Below are 20,805 nucleotides of genomic sequence, written 5' to 3'. Positions count from 1 at the left end.
GCAAAATCTTAAATGAACTCCAATGGAAAGTAGACATTAACAAAGAACCTTAGAAGTTGTATTTATTTTGGCACGAAAAAAATTGTTAGATGTCGGATGGTTGTTGTTCTACCAGTAAAATTCGAACCTAAAATGCTTTTTTTTTTTTTTTTTTTTTTTTTTTTTTTTTTTTTTTATAAAAAATGATGGAAACCTCACTTTCAAAACAATGTTGAAATAAGTTAAAAAGAAAGAAAGTGAAAATGTCATTAAAAAACACAAATGTTGACGAATTAGTTGCATCCTCCGACCATGCTTGACTAGCTCCAAAAGGGATATCCAAATATATACGTTTTTCTCCCTTATGATGTGAGTGTTTGAATATTCAAATATTACCATTTTCTTCTCTTCTTTATCTTTTCCTTTTTCGTTTTTCTTTTCATTTTATCTCTCCTTAATTATATGCATCATGCATGCATAGGAGAGGAGAGAAATACGAATATGCTACGAATATGCCTCACTTTCGTGATATTTTGTTGCTACTTGTATGCTGCAAGTGTTTGAGAATGTCAAGTTGACAAGAATGATAATAATTTTTTTTTTTTAAGGGAAGCTTTCATATTCATTTATTGAAAAAGAAAAATCAATTAAAGTTACAAAATTGTGTGATCATTTCGTAACATAAAAAAAGTTATCTTGGAAAACAGTATGTGTAGCACTTAATTCATTTTTACTCTAGTAATGTAAAAATATATTCTTGATTTATTTTTTTTATCTCACATATAAAATCACAATAATTAATTTATAGTGTCGAGTAACGCTATACCCATCACTATTTCCAACCTCCATCTGCAATGGGTGACGTGGCCATATAAAATACTCATATGATCATATAAAGCTGCATGTGCCTTTATAATTGGGTGTACATAATTAATGACCATATATTGTCTATATTTGTTTCCGAGATGTTCCCTTACTCTAGATTACATGCATTGTACAATTTAATGTAAATTATTATTTTTATTTTTCCTGTGAAGTGACTTTAATTAATTAGTTAAAGTTAAATTATACTTAATACTAGTTGATATTTACGTAAGCTCGAATTTTTGTTTTTGTTTTTGTTTTTTTTTGTTTTTTATATATTTTATTGAGTTGTTAATTTTCTTTGATCCTTTTATTGTTGATGATGACTATACGAGAGCTTGTGTTTGAGGTGCATTACGGTGGTAAGATTAATAGGGGGTTTACGTGCACATATGTGGGGGGTGATGTAGATGTGCATGATGAGACGTATGACGAGAACAAGTTGTCATTTTTTGAGATTGAAGGTATAGTAAAGAAATATGGATACAAGTCAGGGGATCTTGTGTATTACTTGAAACCAGGTTGTACTTTTCAAGGTGGTTTAAAATTAATTTCATGAGATCATAATGTCTTGGAAATGGTTGCTGCACATAAAGGGGTATCGGTTATTGAGTTGTACCTTGTTTCATTTGATGAGCCTGCAGATAATGATGATGATGATGGTGAATATGGTGAAAATAGTAGGATTGACCGAGATGATCCTTATTGGGAAGAAGTTTTCGAACCAGACTTGTTTGATGAAGATAATAACCTCCCTGGGCCATCCATGGCAGGAGGAAATGTTGAGGAGGGTGGTGTTGAGGGTAATGAGGAGGGTCATGGGGAGGGTAATGAGGGTGAGGATGGGGATGAGGAGGGTGATGGGGAGGGTAATTAGGGTGAGGATGGGGACGAGGAGGAGGAGAGTGATGAGGCGGCGGATGATGATAATCAAAATGCAAATGCAGGGGGAGCTAAAAATGCGAGTGGAAGGGGTCAGTGCTATGGTGATGAGGTTGATGATGATGAAGCAAACTCTGCCATGGCCCGAAGTGACATTCTTGTATCTCCTCCTATAAGTGACGAGGAGAATGAGGTTTCATCTATTGCCAGATGTGTAACTAGGCGAACTGAGTTTCAACAAACTGACATGTCGAATCCACAGTTGAGTAATGAGCAGTTGTTTCCCCCAATCAAAGTCTTTAGAGAAGCAATTAGGGAGAACAACCTGAAGAAGGGGAAGGATATTAGGTTTAAAAAAAATTACCTGGCAAAATGTATTGTCGTATGCAGGGATCCAGGTTGTAGGTATCGGGTTTACGGTCGTAAATGCAAGGATCAAGAGTCATTTGAAATTAGATCGATACAAGACAAACACACTTATACAAGGCAGCATAAGAATTTGATTGTGAAATCTGGATGGATTGCTGATAAACTTATTGACAAGTTTAGAGTGCAGCCTAACATGCCGTTGAAGGCGATTCTTGGGGAAGTCAAAGACAAGTGGGGTGTTGACGTTAATAATTGCCAATTGTATAGGACTAGAAGAATTGCAAAGGAAATGCTTCAGGGGAAAGTAAAGATGCAATACAATAAGCTTTGGGATTATTGTGAAACCATTAAACAAATGAATCGGGGTAGTTGTGTGATGATGAAGGTTGATAGACCTTTACCTGACCATCCTGCATGTTTCCAAAGGTTGTATTTCTCATTGGCTGCCATGAAGAAAGGTTTTCGAGCTGGTTGTATGCCTTTCATTAGGTTGGATGGGTGCTTTTTGAAAGGGACTTATAAGGGACACCTTTTGTTGGCCATTTCTAGGGATGGCAATAATAACATGTACCCAATGGCTCTTGCAGTTGTTGAGGCAGAAACCAAAGACAGTTGGATATGGTTTCTTGAGACTTTGGTCTCAAACCTTGGCACCCCCCCTGTACAAGGATGGACATTTATTTCTGATCGTCAAAAGGTAAGTATATTATAAGTTCATTATGTTTATTTCTTTTTCTTTTTCGTTGTTTTCATCAAAAGATAACCAAGTGTTGTTTATTATTTATTATGGTTGTAGGGGCTGCAACCAGCGTTTGACGTGGTGCTTCCTGGGGGTGACCATCGGTTCTGTGTGAGGCATTTGTATGCGAATTACAGAGACTCAAGTCATCGTGGTCTTGCCTTGAAAGACAAGTTATGGGCTGCGGCTGTAGCATACACTGAAGCTGAATTCCATAAGGAAATGAATGAATTGAAGCATATAAGCGAGCATGCATACAACTACTTGTCAAATGTTGACCCAAGCTTATAGTCCAGGGCTTGGTTCAATACATTTCCGAGGTGTGATCTACTTGTCAACAACCTCTGTGAGTGCTTCAATGCTTACATCCTGAATGCATGTGACATGCCGATCATATCCATGCTGGAATTCATAAGAAAGAAGTTGATGAAGAGATATCGAATGAGGAGGGATGGCATCCGCACGATGACGGGTAGGCTATGTCCAAGGGTTGTTGCCAAATTGGACGAAATTGGACAGGTTGCTGGGCATTGCTACAGCACATATGCTGGGGCTGGGTTATACGAAGTAACCCACAATAATAAACAATATGTTGTGAATTTGTTGAGGAAAACTTGTGGCTGTAGATAGTGGGACATGACTGGAATCCCCTGTGCACATGGAGTGTCAGCAATTTGGTTTTTTAATGGAAACCCCGAGGATTACGTAAATGATTGGTATAGTGTTGAGATGTATAAGAAAGCCTATGATGACATTGTGTATCCAATGCCTAGAGAGGAGCAATGGGTGAAGACTAACTACGACCAAGTGGACCCCCCCATGAGTAGAATACAACCAGGGAGGCCCAGAAAAGTAAGGACAAGGGGTCCAGAAGAGCCGGTCAATCAATACCGTATGAGAAAGGGTGGAGTGAGAATGAGATGCGGCAAATGCAGAGGGATTGGACACAATAGCAGAACATGTCCATGGAACAGAACATAGGCAGTGAATTACAAGAGCGGAAGCGATATTGCAAGACAACATGAGGTGAGTTACTACATGTTTTTCTTTCTCTTTTTTGTTTTTTTTTTCTTTCTTTTCTCTTGGTCATTATATATATTGTGCTATGTTAATATCATAGGTACAAGATGATAGTGGGCGAAGTTTACATGGTCAGACCCCAACTCCCCAGCCAACCATTGATGCTGAAACAATAAGTGATAAACTGTTTAAATGTCATTACTCATTGCAATTAATTCATTACATTTTATTTACCAAGTTTACATCATATTTGTAGATTTTGCAAGATACTGATGCATCTTCTAGAGGTAGAGGGAGTACTAGGGGTAGGGGTAGGGGTAGAGGTAGAGGTCAGTTTGAACCTACCCCAGAAGGGTCTACTCGACTGCAAAGAGGTGGACCAAGGACTAGGGGAGAGCCTATTGGACTGCAAAGAAGTGGACCAAGGACTAGGGGAGGGCCTACTGGACTGCAAAGAGGTGTTCAGAGGACTATGGGAGGGTCTATTGGACTGCAAGGAGGTGGACCAAGGACTAGGAGTGTAGGTAGAGGTCAGTTTCAGGGTACAGTCCACACAGTCAGATTGTATGGGCCTTCTCAACATCAAACACCACAGTCTCAGGGCAATGCTAGTGTGAGCAAACTCTTTCGATACTATTATTTTATTGTGGTGCATTTTACTTTTGGATGACACAATATAAATCAATTACTTAATATTGTGAAATGTTACATAGTTTCAGGGTACTGTCAATACCGTAAGGTTGTATGGACCTCCTTATACACAGTCCACACAATCTCAGAGGGATGCTAGTGTTAATGTGAGTACTTTATACACTAAGTGTTTCTTTTGTTAAATGATTATACACTTCAATTTAATTTGAAGAATGATGTCAATTGAATGATATATTATGTTTAGAAGAATCGATAAAATATCCCGTCCATTCATTTGAGTAGTGAGAAACTGGTTGGATTTTTTGTTTAGACTGTAATAAGAGTATGAATGCAAATAATGAGGATTCATTTGAGTAGTGAGAAACTTGTTGGATTTTTTGTTTAGACTGACATAAGAGTATGAATGCAGATAATGAGGATTCATTTGAGTAGTGAGAAACTGGTTGGATTTTTTTTTTAGACTGTAATAAGAGTATGAATGCAGATAATAAGGATTCATTTGAGTAGTGAGAAACTGGTTGGATTTTTTGTTTAGACTGTAATAAGAGTATGAATGCAGATAATGAGGATTCATTTGAGTAGTGAGAAACTGGTTGGAATTTTTGTTTAGACTGTAATAAGAGTATGAATGCAGATAATGATGATTCATTTGAGTATTGAGAAACTGGTTGGATTTTTTGTTTAGACTGTAATAAGAGTATGAATGCAGATAATGAAAGCTCCAAAAAATTTATTAATTTGAATATATATATATATATATATATATATATATATATATATATATATATATATATATATATTAAAAAATGTGATGGGAAAAATGGGCGACGGGATAGGGAGGACAGGTGTCCATTACCAAATGTTGAGAAAGTTAGGTGGTTAATGTGGTAAGAGGCTGTTTGTGTGATTCATGCATGTGATAGGCGAAGTTTGATGTAATTATTATGATTCTATGTAATAAGGACTTTCATATTTAGTTGGCAATTTTCAGATTTAGCCTATATTTTTTTATGTGATTTTCAATTTTGATAATTAGATGTTAAAGTTTTTTTTTGCCCTTTTCGATTGAAATATTGCCAGTTATGTGGGTGCTTATGTGTTTATTCCTTTGAAATTGATGGTTGGTTAATGTGAGCCAACACTCTTCGACGCAGGAACATGGAACATCGCAAGCAGAAGGGTCTGCTAAACCAAGCGGATCTTCTCAGCCTTCTCAACAACAGTTTGGGTGTACTACTACATGTACGTTAATGCCTGCAAGAAGAGGTAAAACTATTGTACACACCGTGGAGAAGGGAATTGCAGTAATGGAGGCTAACAAGAGAAAAAGGAAGAAGCCAGATTGACGAAAATATTAGACTCCAAGGAAATGGATTACTATACAGACAATTGATCATTGTGGATGTGTAAATATGTATATGGTTAGTGCTACAATTTGGTTGTTTTGGATGTGTAATATGTATATAGGTAATGGTAGATTCATTTACCTTGTCAATGCTACAATTTGGTCATTTTGGATATGTAATATATATATGGTTTAATGTTTAGACACATTTACCTTGTATATAAAACCATTGTAATTTGTGTTAGAAAATTTAACTTAATTTTCCAAAATTATTTCCTTATATCATGAACAGACTCTTACCTACAATTGCACAGGGAAAACACCAATTACACGAGGACTAGGTGTAAACACTGCTTTATATAACACAAGCAATGCAATTTGGTTGGAATAGGTGAATGTACAAACAATTGAAACTTGTCAAATTGTCATATCAGGAAATTGAAACATCTCAAACATATACCTACTACCACATAGGTTTCGCACTTTAATACAACACACTAAGTAATAGTCCTTAAACTACATAGGTTTTTCCCTCTCACGACAACATTGCCCTACTAACAGTGCAGCCCTATCATTAACAAAACAAGACAACAACAAAAAAGCTAAGATCAAACAAGTGGCCAATGACATCCTTAAATTTTTTTCGACGCTATTATTTTTGCACTTTTCAGCAGCAATCTGCAATGTCAACTTTGCCAGTTCAATTTCAAAACCTTTCTTCTGATCAGCTATTTGGGCATCAAACTGTGACACAGGGAGCATAGCTTCTTCGTCAACCCACACAAAATAATCATAACCACGATCACCTTCGTTCTGCATATTTCATAAATGATAATTACTAACCAATTCACATAGAGAGTGTAATATAATTCACAATGTAATTATTCAATGTTATTTGATTTCAAAGAGTCAAAAAGAAAAGAAGGAAAAAAAGACAACATCCACATCCAGAATACCTACATCAACAAAAGTAGGTATTTCTTGCCTCTATTATTATGGAATTTATTTTGGAAGTATGTTCACATAATTTCGACGACAAGTTGACATAACTCATTATTGTGCCGCATCACCACCAATCATATTGAAAATATGTAGTTAATGCTCTAGTGCGGATTAGGATCCCCTCAAATTTCTTTCAAATTTAAGATTCTCTTATTATTAAATCCTAGTCATAATAAGAGAATTGTGTATGTCTTTGTGCAGCCCGCCCTAGCTCTTTAATGCTCTAGTGCAGCCCGCCCTAGCTCTTTGTCTTTGTTTATAGTCTCAATTTTTTTGAACAAACATGTGTGACAAAATCTCCATGTAATTTTATCATCTTCAATGCTACCTTTACAAATGTCAATATGTATATTTTTGACTTTTATTAGATTTGAATTAAGCCCCCATTAAGAGTACTTTAATTCTCAACGTACGTGCCTAATATCTCAAGCATCTAATGCCTTATCTCTTTAGCCACATAACATAATCTCATGCTAAAAAATATCTTAGAGCAAATTGATCAGTGATGATTAAATTTTTTCATTCTCTCAAGAAAAGAAAACAAAAATAATTCTTTCAATTTATTTGTATATCTAGTAATAATTAGTACGAGAAGAACTTTAATTTTGAATAGATGGTACGTACTCTATTTTGATATGTTCAATATCTTCTTCTTTTTATTCTTTCTTTATTTTTGTATTTTTTTCTTTTTTTGGCAGCTTACCTACTCAAACAAATTCATATTATTAGAGGCCTAAGTCTTCTATTCTCATCACAGAATCAAATGAAAAACATCTAACATAAGTAGTCATCATCTAAAACATCAAACACATTGGCTACACAACATGGAACACATCTCTTAGAAGAGACCCACAAATCCAAACCAACAATCATTGTACATAATTCAATCAAATGGAGAAAAGCAGAAACAAAGAAAGAAAGAAATCAAAAACATCTAATTTTTAAAACCTAAATTCGCACCTTGTATTTACCGCATCCAATAAACCTTCTACCAAGATTTTTTCTGCGTGCGAGAAGTCATCACTCGTGATTCAATTCCGCATAGGCATTTCGTACACGCAGAGGTAGACTTCACCGGCGAACTTCCCACCGACAATACACAGCCACTCGAATCATCTTCGCCTGCGGACTTCTCCATCATTGACGACGGGACAACGGGACAGGCTGCGTGGGGGAGGCGATTAGCAGAGAAGTAGAGACGGGACCGTGCGGCTGGGCTGCGTGTGAAGGAGACGACCGGAGCAAACGGGACAGGACTGTGCGGCTGAGCTGCGTGTGAAGGAAACGATCGGAGCAGACAGGTGGGCTGCGTGTGAAGGAGACGATTGGAGCAGAATGGACGGGACCGTGCGGCGAAGATGAGTGTGAAGGAGACGATCAGAGCAGACGGGTGGGCTGCGTGTGAAGGAGACGTTCGGAGCAGCAGGACGGGACCGTGTGGCTCGGCTGTGTGTGAAGGAGAAGACGGGACGACACCGTGCGGCTGGGACGGCACCGTGCGGCTGGGCTACGTGTGAAGGAGAAGAGGGGACGGCGTGCGGCTGGGCTGCGTGTGAAGGGTCTCGATCGGGGGAGATGGGAATTGGAAGAAAGGGACTTAAAGTATACCCTAAGCAAAACGGCGCCGTTTTGCACCTTCTTTAAAAAAAATTTATATATATATAAGGGCATTGCAGTAACTTCACCCCATCCAAACGACGCCGTTTTGCGTTTTCCGTCCAGACTGACGGTTTTGACTAACGAAGTGGCCAAAATGCAAAAGTTTGGTAGTTTGAGGGGCTATTTTATGACTTTTGGAACATTAAGGGGCTAAATCGAAAACGGTTGGTAGTTTGAGGGGCTTTTTTATATTTTTCCTTTAAAAAAAAAACCAACTCCTCAACATTTTTATTTTTTATATCATATCAATAACTTTTTCTTACTTTTTTTTTTTTTTTTTTTTTGAAAGAGAATAACTTTTTATTACTATTTAAACAAAATACCAACTTAAAAACAATTTTTTTTTTTTTTTCATTTTTTTATACAAAATATTTACAATATATTTGACAAACCCTTTTGTTTTCATTACTGTAGTTGACGTGGATTCAAGGGCGAAACCAAGTTTTGTTGTGTGGGGGCAACCTAAGTAGGGAGGAGGGCAAAGGATTAGAGATGATATGTACGCGGTGCACAGTCCATTCACTTTCGGCTTACCATTTGAAGGATTTGGAAAATCATATTTTCAAAGCACTAGACATACTGGACATCGTCCCCAATGGGTAGTTCAATTGACTGTGAAACACGCCTCATGAAGCTGAGGTTATTAGTTCGAATCTCCTTATTTCCCCATTTCCTTGTGTGGACATGTAAAAAAAAAACAAAAAAAACATTGGACATCAAAATGCACATTTAAATTACTTCTATCTCAAAAATAAATACCTTTATTCATAAATAAATAAATAAATAATGTCACACCTAATTCATATCAACTTACCTACTATGTATAGATTTTAAAAATTTTGGGCTGCATGAATCATTGTGAACTTGTGATATAAAATTTTGAATTTTTTTTTTATTGAAAAATGAAAAATTTTGTATTGTAATGATTTTTTTATTTGAATAATAAAAAAAATATAAATAGTATTATATATATAAAAAAAAAAAAAAAAAAAAGTAAAAAAGTTTTAATGCTAATTTTTTTTAACCGTATCAAGAGAAAAAGGAAGGAGTTTGCCAACCTTGCGATGAAAATAATGAGGAATGAAAGCCGAGATCACGTGTGTGTCAGTGTGTGTGAGCACTTTGAGAATACTTTTAGCATTTATGATTTAGCAAAATCCCAAAAGTGTGAGAAAGTCGAGATCCTAGGGAACGAACAACAACGAAGCACCAGGGGTAAAACCGCCAACTAGCAACGAAAAATGATCCCAGTACTCTTCCACTAGCCAGTGTCTATCTCAGGTCTGTGTTCAATTGCTTTCTTCAACTCCTCCCCCCCTCCGAGCAGTTTTGGGAAACCCTAACCCTAAAACCCACATACAAACAGCAGACTCTCGCTTCGTCAAGCTCTCACAATCGCTTTCAGGTGCTCTCCTTTCTTTCCTTCTCTGTTGAATTTTAGCTTTAAACTGTTTGAAATTGGAACATTAGTTTGTTCTCTTTGAGCTTTGCTTATACATTGCTTTTCATGGTGAGTAGTAGATCGATAATCTTGTTGGGCTTTGTTTGGTTTTCGAGAAAAGAATGAAGTGAACCCAAAAACTTTATTTACTGTAAGAGACCATAATACAGCCTTGTGGGTTGTTTCAGTTTTTGGTCTTGTATTTGTGAATGTTGAAAAGTAAACGACCATATACTTGTCTTTTTCTTTTTCTTTTCATCTCATCTGTTTATTCTCAATTTCTTACCGACCTAATATTTATCTGAAACGATTGATTTTTTTTTTCTTTCGTTCTGCTTGTGAGGCTAACGTTTTTATTTCTCACGCGAGGCCGTGTTTTAGAGTGGTTGAATTGGACACCATGCAAGTGAATCCAGAAAATGTGGGAGATATTCTTTTAAACTTTTAAATGATTGCTTCGTTGCATATTGCATTCTTGCAATATTCTTTGCAACATCATTTACCTTTCAGTGTGACCTGGCCATATGCTTGTCTGGATGAGAGTGCAACCTAGCATCACTCTTCTAAGCTTGCTGGATGTAATCAATGCTTTTACTATGTATTTATGTTTTGGGTGAAACTGCTGCTTGATGGTCATTAGAATGTTGTCTTACAGGCTCCTGGTCTGAGTATTTCCAGCGTTTGTATCAAAGTCAAATGGACTACAGCTCTGAAGAGTCAGATATTAGTGAATCTGAGATCAATGACTATGTAGAGAAACCATATGAGCAATTGAGGGTTGGAAAGTTCAAAGTTAAAGATCTCAACGGCACGCTTAGATGTCCTTTCTGTGCTGGAAAGAAGAAGCAAGATTACAAGTACAAGGATTTGCTTCAACATGCTTCTGGAGTGGGTAAAGGTTCTGCTAACAGAAGTGCAAAACAAAAGGCAAACCACCTTGCCTTGGCAAAGTACTTGGAGACTGAACTATCAAGTGAAGTGGCTCAAACCCAGTGTCCAATTTTACCACAACCTGTCACTCAGCCTCCAAAGCAAGATGATCTTTATGTGTGGCCTTGGATGGGCATCATTGTTAACATAGTATGCGACCCAAGGGATGGAAAAAAATTTCATGGTTCTGAATACTGGTTGAAAAGGTTCAGTAAATTTAAACCATTGGAAGTTCTTATTTTCTCTGAAGAAAATGACCTAAATGCACAAGCTGTAGTGAAATTTAATAATGATTGGAACGGTTTCATGAATGCAACTGAATTTGAGAAGTCATTCGAAACTGAGCATTGCAGCAAGAAGGACTGGAATGAACGGAAAACACAGCTTGGCTCTAATACATATGGGTGGTGTGCACGTGCTGATGACTATGATGCAAAAGGTCCAATAGGGGATTTCCTTCGCAATAAAGGGCAGTTAAGAACTGTATCTGACATTGTCAAGGAAGCAGCTCAAACCAGAAACAATGTTGTGGCAAATCTAGCCAATAAAATCGATATTACAAATGAAAATCTGAATGAACTACATTACAAGTACACTGAAAAGACCATGTCCTTAAGTAGGATGCTCGTGGAGAAAGACAAACTACACTCTGTTTTTCTTGGAGGTTTGTTCCTGGTGCTTTCCGTGTTTGTTTATTTGTGCTTCATAATACAAATACATGCTCATTTGCAGTGTCTTGTGTCTGGTGAAACTTGCCTTTTAGTTAGGTTAATGCTTAGCCAAACTTGTATAAATATAGAAATGTGGCACTGTAGGACCAAAAGGTCTTATGAATGTTCAGTTCACTATCCTTGACAAAACAACAAAATTTTAGGCTTGTACTTATGCCATACTGCTGGATTTGAATTTTGAGCTTGTGAACAGATTGTAAGACCTATGATTGTATGCCTTATGAAAAGAAATAATTTTTCAAGGTTACACTTTGAAATAAGTTCATAGCTTTGAGACCCAGGAAGTAGACAATCACAAAAAATCATTCCATCATTTTAAATTATGTTAATATCATCATCAGTATGCATGATGTATGGCATGGCATAAAAATTATATTTAACTGTTTGATTGATCAGAAATAAGGAAGATGCAGCGGCTTTCACGTGATAATGTTCGAAGGATATTTGATGAACATGAGAAGCTGAATCACGAATTGGAGACTAAGAAAAAGAAACTTGATTCCTGGAGCAAACAACTGAACAAACGTGAAGCACTAACTGAGCGTGAGAGACAAAAGCTTGATGAGGATAAGAAAAAGGTGATATATGCGAATGTGGCATTTTCAAACAATCAATTATTATTATTATTTTTCATTATGATTTTTTATCATTCAATTTCACTTGCTTACATGCTGGTTATAAATCTGAGTAGCCTTAGACATATTGGTATGATTTGAGCTAAGCTCGTTTGGGTGCTTGTCCCATGCTGGAACTGGGGACCAACTCAAACATTTTCTTTACCAATTTATGCATGGTCTACTTTCACTTTTATTGTAATGGACATTTACTGTTATCTGTCATATCTACATCTTTATATATAAGCTTACTGCCCCAAGTATCTTTCAGTTTGAACTGAATAAAAACTACTAGTACTGGCTTATTTGAAATAAATAAATGACAGATTTAGGAGAAGCTCTTTGAAGTGCTACATGCAAACCATTTGCTTTGATGATGTACAACTACACTTCATGCTGGGTACTGATGTTTATTTTGGTACTTCTAGCATGATGTGAGGAACAATTCACTTCAATTGGCATCCATGGAGCAGAAAAAGGCTGATGAGAATGTCTTAAGGCTGGTTGAAGAGCAAAAGGTGTGTGACTCAGGTTTTAACTATAGTCTGTATCATATGCCGCATGAGAGTTGCTCTTCATTTTACACTTTCTGTAGCATTTGTTAATCAAGAATTTTTAATTTTTCAGAGGGAGAAAGAGGAGGCCATTAATAAGATACTTCAGTTGGAAAAGCAGCTGGATGCTAAACAGAAATTGGAAATGGAAATTGAAGAAATCAAAGGGAAACTACAGGTGATGAAGCATCTTGAAAATGAAGATGATACATCAGTTCGGAAGAAGATGGAAGAAATGAATGAAACATTGGAAGAAAAAGTTGATGATCTAAACGACATGGAAGAAATGAATAATGTTCTTATTGCTAAAGAGCGACTTAGCAACGATGAGCTACAAGAAGCTCGCAAACAATTCATTGCAGTATGATTTCTTTTGCTATATATGTTTGTCTATATGCATATGTGTATGTATTTGGGGACCTTATGCATCTAATAGAGTCACTAGTTCAATATTGAGCTAAAAAGTGGTTTAGTATCACTGTGTTGAAGATTTTATTAAATGTGTCTTAAAAAATGTAGTTTCAAGTTACGCAAAGGAATCTGGAACCAACTGATCAAAATGTCCCATTTGAGAGATCTCAAAAATCAGAAGTAGCAGATGACGTTATCATCCAATTCACATTGTTGTTTCTGAAAGGAGATAGAAACGAGATGAAGTACCTTAATCATTGATGTGCTTTTGACTGGTCACTTTAAGAAACAAGCCAAATGACATTCAATTGATAGCAATTGTGCGAGCTGATTCTTTTTTGTTTTCTTGAAACGACTGCAAGAGTTTGAGGATAAGAGGGGACTACCACCAATTGTGTTGACCTACATGCCCTAATGGCGTCTAATGGACCATAAAGTAAAAAGACATAAGCTCCTAGAGATGAATCTGCCCGTAATCATGCCATATACTAAAACCAAAGGAAAATAATTGCATTAGTGACTTTTTCATGTTTACATGTATAATTAATAAGTAATGGAAGTTGCTTTTCTTTTTTCCTTCTTTAGGGTTTGACGGAGATAATGCTGGGCGGTCGCACGAATATTGGAATAAAGAGAATGGGAGAAATTGATTCGAAGCCATTTCAGAATACATGCAAGCAGCGATTTGCCCTTGAGGAAGCAAATGTGCAGGCCTCAACACTATGCTCCTTGTGGCAGGAGAATTTGAAGGATCCAAACTGGCATCCTTTTAAAATTATTGATATCGATGGTAATACCCAGGTATATTCTTTTAAATACTCTTTAAGCCTCTTATTTCTGTATTCATGTATGGACTTATTTAGGAGCTTGTGTGAATTTGCATTTGTCATTTATATCATAAAGTTGTACGTGTTATTTTAAAAGCATGAATCAAAATTAGTTTGTAGATATTTGATTTCTGCTTACAAGTTATTCACGATTGGGTTGAACTGTCTCCTAATTGCTTTAACAATTTTTTTCTTATATAAAGTGTGTCCTTTTAAGCATGCAAACAATGACTGAAAAAGAAAGTTGTTTGTGTTGGTTTGTCTGATTTCATTAGTTCCAACATTGAACTTTTTTTTTTTAATCCTCATTTCAACCATTGAGAATGGGTGAAAGATTAATATATATATTTTGATGACCTTTGATGCAGGAAATCGTAAATGAAGAAGATGAGAAGCTACGAAGTCTCAAACAGGAGTGGGGGGAAGGGATATACATGGCTGTTATTACAGCATTGAAAGAGATCAATGAGTATAATCCAAGTGGTCGTTACATTGTTTCGGAGCTCTGGAACTTCAAAGAAGAAAGGAAAGCCACATTAAAGGAGGTCATCAGTTACATCTTGAAGAATATCAACACACTTAAGCGCAAGAGACAGTGAGGCAGAGGTTAGTATTTTATTTGAATATCTCAATTGAAGTTTTAATTAAGTGCAGTGGTTTTACAATATTAAGCTCATTTGTAGGTCAACTGGCATATTGGGATTGCCTTGCCAAATAAGCTCCAAAGCTAATTGACATAAATATTGGTTATTACAATATTTTGTTTCCAAAGATACAATTATTTTTAAAAAAAGCCTTGTGTAAGAATGTAATTAACTATCACTACGCAAATGAACTGAGATATGCACATTGTTGGGACTTCCAACTTTTGCAAATTCATGATGCAGTGAGAGAAATTATTTTTTATCAGGTACTTTAGTTCAATCTAAATTGTTATATGGAGAGGTGAGTATAAGTAGTAGATAAGCATGTTGGCTGAATATCTCCACCTAATTTTCTGATTGTGAACCATGTTCCCCTCCCCCAATCTTATTCATCTTCACAAGGTTGCGAATGACAGCAGGAGTTTGTTTCCAGAGGTGTGGTTTTGTACCTCTTAGTGATTAGCGATGGGTTATCAAGGCTACTTCTATGTTGAAGCAAAATCTCTCAAAATTATGTATGAAATTAAATTAGGAACGGTGGTATTCGTCTAGCTGGGACGAGCAGAGTTCACCATGTGGTGATTTTGGGCAAGCCGAGTGTGGGGTGGTGGTTGAAAACGGCGGAGTTGATTAGAGGAGACAATCAACGGGACTTATGTAGGACTTTTAGAGTGGGGAGTATAGAGCATGTTGCTCGGAGGTGTGTGGATAGATGCCATGATAGATTTTTGGATGCATCGAAATACGGTGCAGGAGGGCAGCAAAGTTCCATCACCATCTCGGAGGGCTGAGAAGGGAATGGGTGGGGTAGTTTTGTTATTTAGATGATGAAGGTGGTTGAGAAGGATACTGTTGGGAGCAGTTATGGAAAGAAACCTGGGGCTAATCTAGTGATGCCGCGGTCAGAGGATCAAGGTCGATGGGTGTCCATGGAGGCTTTGGTAAGGAAGGGTCATTCTCAGGAATTTGGGTCTTCAAGCAGGGGTATTGTGGGTAACTCAGGGGCTCAAAAGGTAAGAGACCGGAAGAATCTAATAGGAAGGAGGAGCAGCCATTACCCGAAAATTTTGGGGTGCAAGCCAGCAGTGATAGATTGAGTTTTCCTTTGTGGCCATGGAATCCCCTAAATTTTCAGCATGTAAAAGAGCTGTTAGTATCCTTTAAAAGGAAAGTGGAGAGGTATCGGAAGATGTTAGAAGTGGGCCAAACATATGGGCTCAGGAATGTAAATTCGATTTTGTAAGCCTGCAGAAGGAGAAAAGGCTCTGGTTATGCGGAATGAAGGAGAGGGCTTAAAAGGATTGGGCCAGGTTTTATCTATGGGGTTATCAACTTATGGACTGGTCATTTTTGGGATCAAGAGGGGGCCCAAGAGGGATTTTGTTAATGTGGGATAGTCGGGTGGTGGAGAAGATTGAGGAGTGTGGGAAATTTTTTGCTACCGTGTTCCTTTGTAAGTGTTATCGAGAATTTTGAATAGGCATTTGTGGGTGTGTATGTCCCTCATGATGATGTTGAAAGAAAATGTCTTTGAGATGATTTGGTTGGCCTTATGAGTTTGTGGGAGGTGTCATGGTGTATTGAGGGTGGTTTCAATGTTTGGGTTCCTAGTGAAAGATCAGGTGATCCTAGACCGTCATCATCAATGTTAGATTTTTTATAATTCTTTTTTTACCAGGGCCTCATGGACATCCTGCTTGGAGGGGAGAATTTTAATTGGACTAATAATCGTGATTCTCAAGCATGGCCTAGAATTGACAGGTTCCTTCTATCTCCGGATTAAAAAGAACATTTTCGGATGTTGCTCAGAGACATCTTCCTAGAATCCTGTCGGATCAATTTTTTTGATGTTGGATTGTGGTGAGGCGTGTAGGGGTAGTAGGTATTTTAAGTTTGAAAATATGTGGTTGAAGTTAAGAGGGTTTTGTGGAGCAAGTGAAAACTTGTTGGTTGTCCTATAATTATTAGGGTTCTCCTAATGATGTTGGCACAAAAATTGAAAAGCATTGAAATTGGATTTGAAGTAATGGAGCGAGAAGGTTTTGGTAATGTAGGGAAGCAAAAGAAGGTTCTTTTTGATGGGAGCTGGATATGATTGCAGAGGGAAGACCTTTAACTGAGGGTGAAAGGTTGAGGAAGAAAGATATTTTTAGAGTGTTGGAGAGGATTATCCTTCTTGAAAAAGTGAGTTAGAGGCAGAAGTCAAGGGCCCTTTAGTTGAGAGAGGGATATAAAAACACTAAATTCTTTCATCGAGTGGTGAATTCACATAGAAGCAATAAATTGGTGTAGTATTTAGTTGTTAACAGGACTGTCTTCTGAATCTACAGAAATAAGGGAGCATATTGTGTAATTCTACAAACGGTTGAATTCCGAACAATATGGTTGCCCACCAAAGTTGGATGGCCTTTCATTCCTTTCCATTAATGAGGAGGAGATAAATTGGTTGGAAAGACATTTTGAGAGAAGTGAGTTAGAGACTTGAATGGGGATGAGGCCCCAGGACCTTTGGATTCTCTATCTCTTTTTTTCCAGAAGTGTTGTGAGGTATTAAGAGAGGACATCATGAAAGTATTCAAGGAGTTTCATGGCCGACAGAAGTTTGATTAAAGATTTAATGTTACTTTTTGTCCCTTATCCCCAAGAAAGCCGATGCAATGGACATTAAGGATTTTCATCCTATTAGTTTAGCGGGTTGTGTGAATAAAATTATTTCTAAGGTCTTGGCTGAAATCGATATCGGGATTATTTCAAGTTTATAGAATGTGTTTATAAGAGGTAGACAAGTTCTGGATTATGTTGTGGTATCTAATAAATGTCTAGAAAGTTGGATTAGATCTGTGGAACCTGCAGTGTTGTGTAAATTTGATTTGGACAAGGCTTATGATCATGGTAATTTGGAATTTTTGCTATATTTGTTGATGAGATGTAGATTTGGAGAGAGATGGCGACATTGGATGGCCCATTGCATTGGCTTTTCATTCTCATTAATGGTTCTCCTTTTTAGATGTGGATACGATCTCATTAAGTTTTACCTTAGCATCAGTATACCAAATCACCGAGCAGACAGATTTGATATTTGGGGTAAAATGATGAGTCATTTCTACTATCTGTAACACCTACAATTACTGTCTTAACATCATATTTGAAAAGCCTCTATGCATCCATACATTAAGCATCTAATTTGATGGCTATAAAGTGTTAATATGAATATATTCATAACTATATCATGTTGCCATGATGGAGTCAATGATGGGCAAATCATCAAATATGAATACACAATTCTTGTTTAAGTTTGATTAACTGCTGTTTCTTCATATGATTTTAATGCTAGGTGACTGGAAATTCCAAGACGTAAATGGATGCGGATTTAGAAGGTGGTAGCATAAGTTCCTGGTTCATATCAAATGTCAGTTAGTTGGCCCCATTTGTATGTACGGTATATATATTAAGACAAGGGTCTTCTGAACTTCCAATGATATTGTTAACTCCAACTTTATTGGTGGGAATTTCTGTATTGACTGCAGTTTCAGAATTTACTGTTATGACAAAAACTAGAAACTTCTTCCAGGACCCTTTTTCTATTTTAATATTTGTAGCAGAAGATTTTGGCAGCTTGATAGCTTGATCTGAATTTGGCCAACTCATCCCTAGTTTCAAAATAATATATATATATATATATATATATATATATATATATATATTGAACGGAAATCTATAAATTTCATTGAAGAAATATCAAGAGCATAAAACTTTTACAAAAGAGCGTACAACACTCTTACAACTCAGCATAAAGCTCTTAAAAATCTTAGCCAAATGTTATGAAGTTACAAAGTCATTGATACAATCATAAAAATTTTACAATTAAGTACATATTTATAACTTCAAGCTTTTGTTAACTAATGTACAATTACAATTAAGAACAAATTTGCTCCGAGTAAACTAGATCTAGGACATAGATAGCCCAAATACTCACGTATGAAATCTTCTGCGCTCGAAAAATCAACTAATTTCAGAGTTATAATAATAATAATAATAATAATAATTTCAGAGTAAAAAAAAAATAAAAAATCAATGGCTTTTGTGTTAGAACTAGTAGAGGTATATGCACAATCAAAATAAATCAAGACAAGAAAATTGAACGAACACTAAATATTAACAATTTGTTCCACAAGTTACAATCTTTGCAAGTTACAATCTTTTCCTATACTAAGAGGAGCATAAATTTGCAAGTTACAATCTTTTCCTATACTAAGAGGCGCCATAACATTTTGCTTGAGCTCATTGTTGTGAGTACTCAGCATCAAAAAGATCCGAAAAATTGGCACATGCACCGACTGGCAGAGGGAAAGAATCAGAGTTTCACTGATTGGTAGAGAGCTTATGAGCTTCAACAGAAAAATCGATATATGCATCGAGCGGCAAATGTTTATTTGAAGAAAAAAAACTGAGAATAAGAGTTGTCACTTGTTGGTAGAGTCGTGAAGGTTTCCAGATCAGCAATCATGTGAGGTAAATTCTGACTTTGGCAATCCAAATTCAGATGGAGATTGGGATGGCTTCTTAGTCACTTGAGGCACATCGCATTCAACATTGGTTCCGTCCTCAAGTAGGAGCACGTTTGGATTAATCAAGGGTTAGGGGTTTCAGTTTCAAAAGATATGGTAATAGGAGGAACCTGACCAATACAAGACTGATGAAGGCTTCTTTTGATCCCAACTTGTTTTGAAGGTAGCATAGGACCCAGTTGGTATACTGTTCTTGCTCCCCATGAGTGAGAACTCGTGCATAATCCAGTCGGATTTCTTCATGCACGAGCTCTGTTTTACCATGAAACAAAACAATTTTCTGGCCCCAATAACATCACCCTTATAATCATATATCTTGATAGCAGAATTCTCGTGCCAAACCCCACAACCGGCTGTTCGCTTCACTTTATTTTTAGATAATTTCTTCAGCCATGTGAAAAAGTAAATATTCTCCTCCGGATCAGAAATATCACAGGGAGACATTTCGCCGTATATATCACACTCAACAATGCCCTCCCAGGGAATCTCTTCACCCTTAACCTTCTTCAACATTCTTCAACAAGTTCATCATCGTAGGGCCTAAAGCGAAATCCCAGCGGCACAATTGTTTGCGTTGATGGAATTGATTCCATCATTCCTTCTTCACCCTCACCTTTCTTTTCTTGTTGGAGTACGAGTTCTCTCGTTATTGTATTTAAAGTGTAGTTTTGTAGTATTTAAGTTTGTGGGATATACTAATTATGGTGATTGAGGAGGATTATTATAAATATAAAGTGTAGTTTTGTAGTGAGATGCATGTGGATCAACCAGCGAGAAGGAAGGTTGGGACGACTCTATAGGGTCAAGGTTTAGACTTCGGGAAAGACAACGGTTTTTAAGGTTAAACGCCCCATAGATATATATTTGAATTTTGTATTCAATTTTCTAGATAACATTTTAGTTTTATCTAGAAATCTGAATACAAAATTCAAATATATAAAATCTAATCTATACATTTGAATTCCCAGTATTATCTCTACTTTTGCATTATACATACAATCTTGCTTAATAGAGTTTTAGTTTTATCTAGAAAACTGAATTAAAAAAAAAAAAAGCTACGGCAGAAGCATAAGGAGATTGAAGGGAAGTGAAGGACTATCGTGAAAGACCAATAATAAAGGATAGATTACAACTATCCATCTTTATCTTTATCTTTATCGTCATCTTATGTTTTCTCTTTAGCATCAGTTATGTTATTTTGAATAAGTTATCATTATCTTGTTAATTAGTAGCATTAGTATAAGAAGAAGATATTCCGCTTTGGTTTATCTTTGGAGTTTCTATCAATCAATTTCCATTTGTTTCCCTTTTATCGTTATGGGTTCTTACCAGTTTTCTAGATAAAACTAAAAATTGAATACAAAATTCAAATATATAAAATCTAACTTTAGTTTTATCTAGAAAAAAAATATATAGAAATATATATTTGAATTTTGAATAAAACTAAAGTTTTAGTTTTATCTAGAAACTGATAAATCTTCATTTCATCTCAATAAAACAACAAGAGTCATAGACTCTAAACATCCAGAGCTACCTGCTCTAAATTGAATACAAAATTCAAATATATAAAATCTA

General features: G+C 36.4%; 2 protein-coding genes and 1 pseudogene across 3 annotated transcripts; 2 read left to right on the top strand and 1 right to left on the bottom strand.

Moving 5' to 3' along the window:
* The first annotated feature begins 1,165 nt into the window (after window positions 1-1,165).
* LOC132190802 (uncharacterized) lies at window positions 1,166-5,850 on the top strand (annotated as a pseudogene).
* A 3,812-nt stretch (window positions 5,851-9,662) lies between these two features.
* Window positions 9,663-18,232, top strand: LOC132183851 (factor of DNA methylation 1). 2 transcript variants are annotated; one of them, XM_059597311.2, is made up of 8 exons: window positions 9,663-9,915; window positions 10,607-11,545; window positions 12,009-12,190; window positions 12,655-12,744; window positions 12,854-13,141; window positions 13,777-13,992; window positions 14,387-14,624; window positions 17,997-18,232. In XM_059597311.2, the coding sequence occupies exons 2-7, from the start codon at window positions 10,648-10,650 to the stop codon at window positions 14,615-14,617; spliced, it is 1,905 nt and encodes a 634-aa protein (XP_059453294.1). In that variant the 5' UTR covers window positions 9,663-9,915; window positions 10,607-10,647; the 3' UTR covers window positions 14,618-14,624; window positions 17,997-18,232. The 2 variants fall into 2 exon arrangements, with proteins under 2 accessions (XP_059453294.1, XP_059453302.1); XM_059597319.2 differs by having other exon boundaries at window positions 10,592-11,545.
* Window positions 18,233-19,314: 1,082 nt separating this feature from the next.
* LOC148587516 (NAC domain-containing protein JA2-like) lies at window positions 19,315-19,743 on the bottom strand. Its single transcript, XM_088512654.1, has one exon. It carries the CDS (start codon window positions 19,741-19,743, stop codon window positions 19,315-19,317), a length of 429 nt encoding a protein of 142 aa, XP_088368780.1.
* Between the last annotated feature and the right edge of the window lie 1,062 nt (window positions 19,744-20,805).

This window comes from Corylus avellana, chromosome 2, assembly GCF_965113065.1.
Source record: "Corylus avellana chromosome 2, dhCorAvel1.hap1.2, whole genome shotgun sequence".
Taxonomy (NCBI): domain Eukaryota; kingdom Viridiplantae; phylum Streptophyta; class Magnoliopsida; order Fagales; family Betulaceae; genus Corylus; species Corylus avellana.
This window is presented reverse-complemented; position numbering and strand designations above follow the sequence as displayed.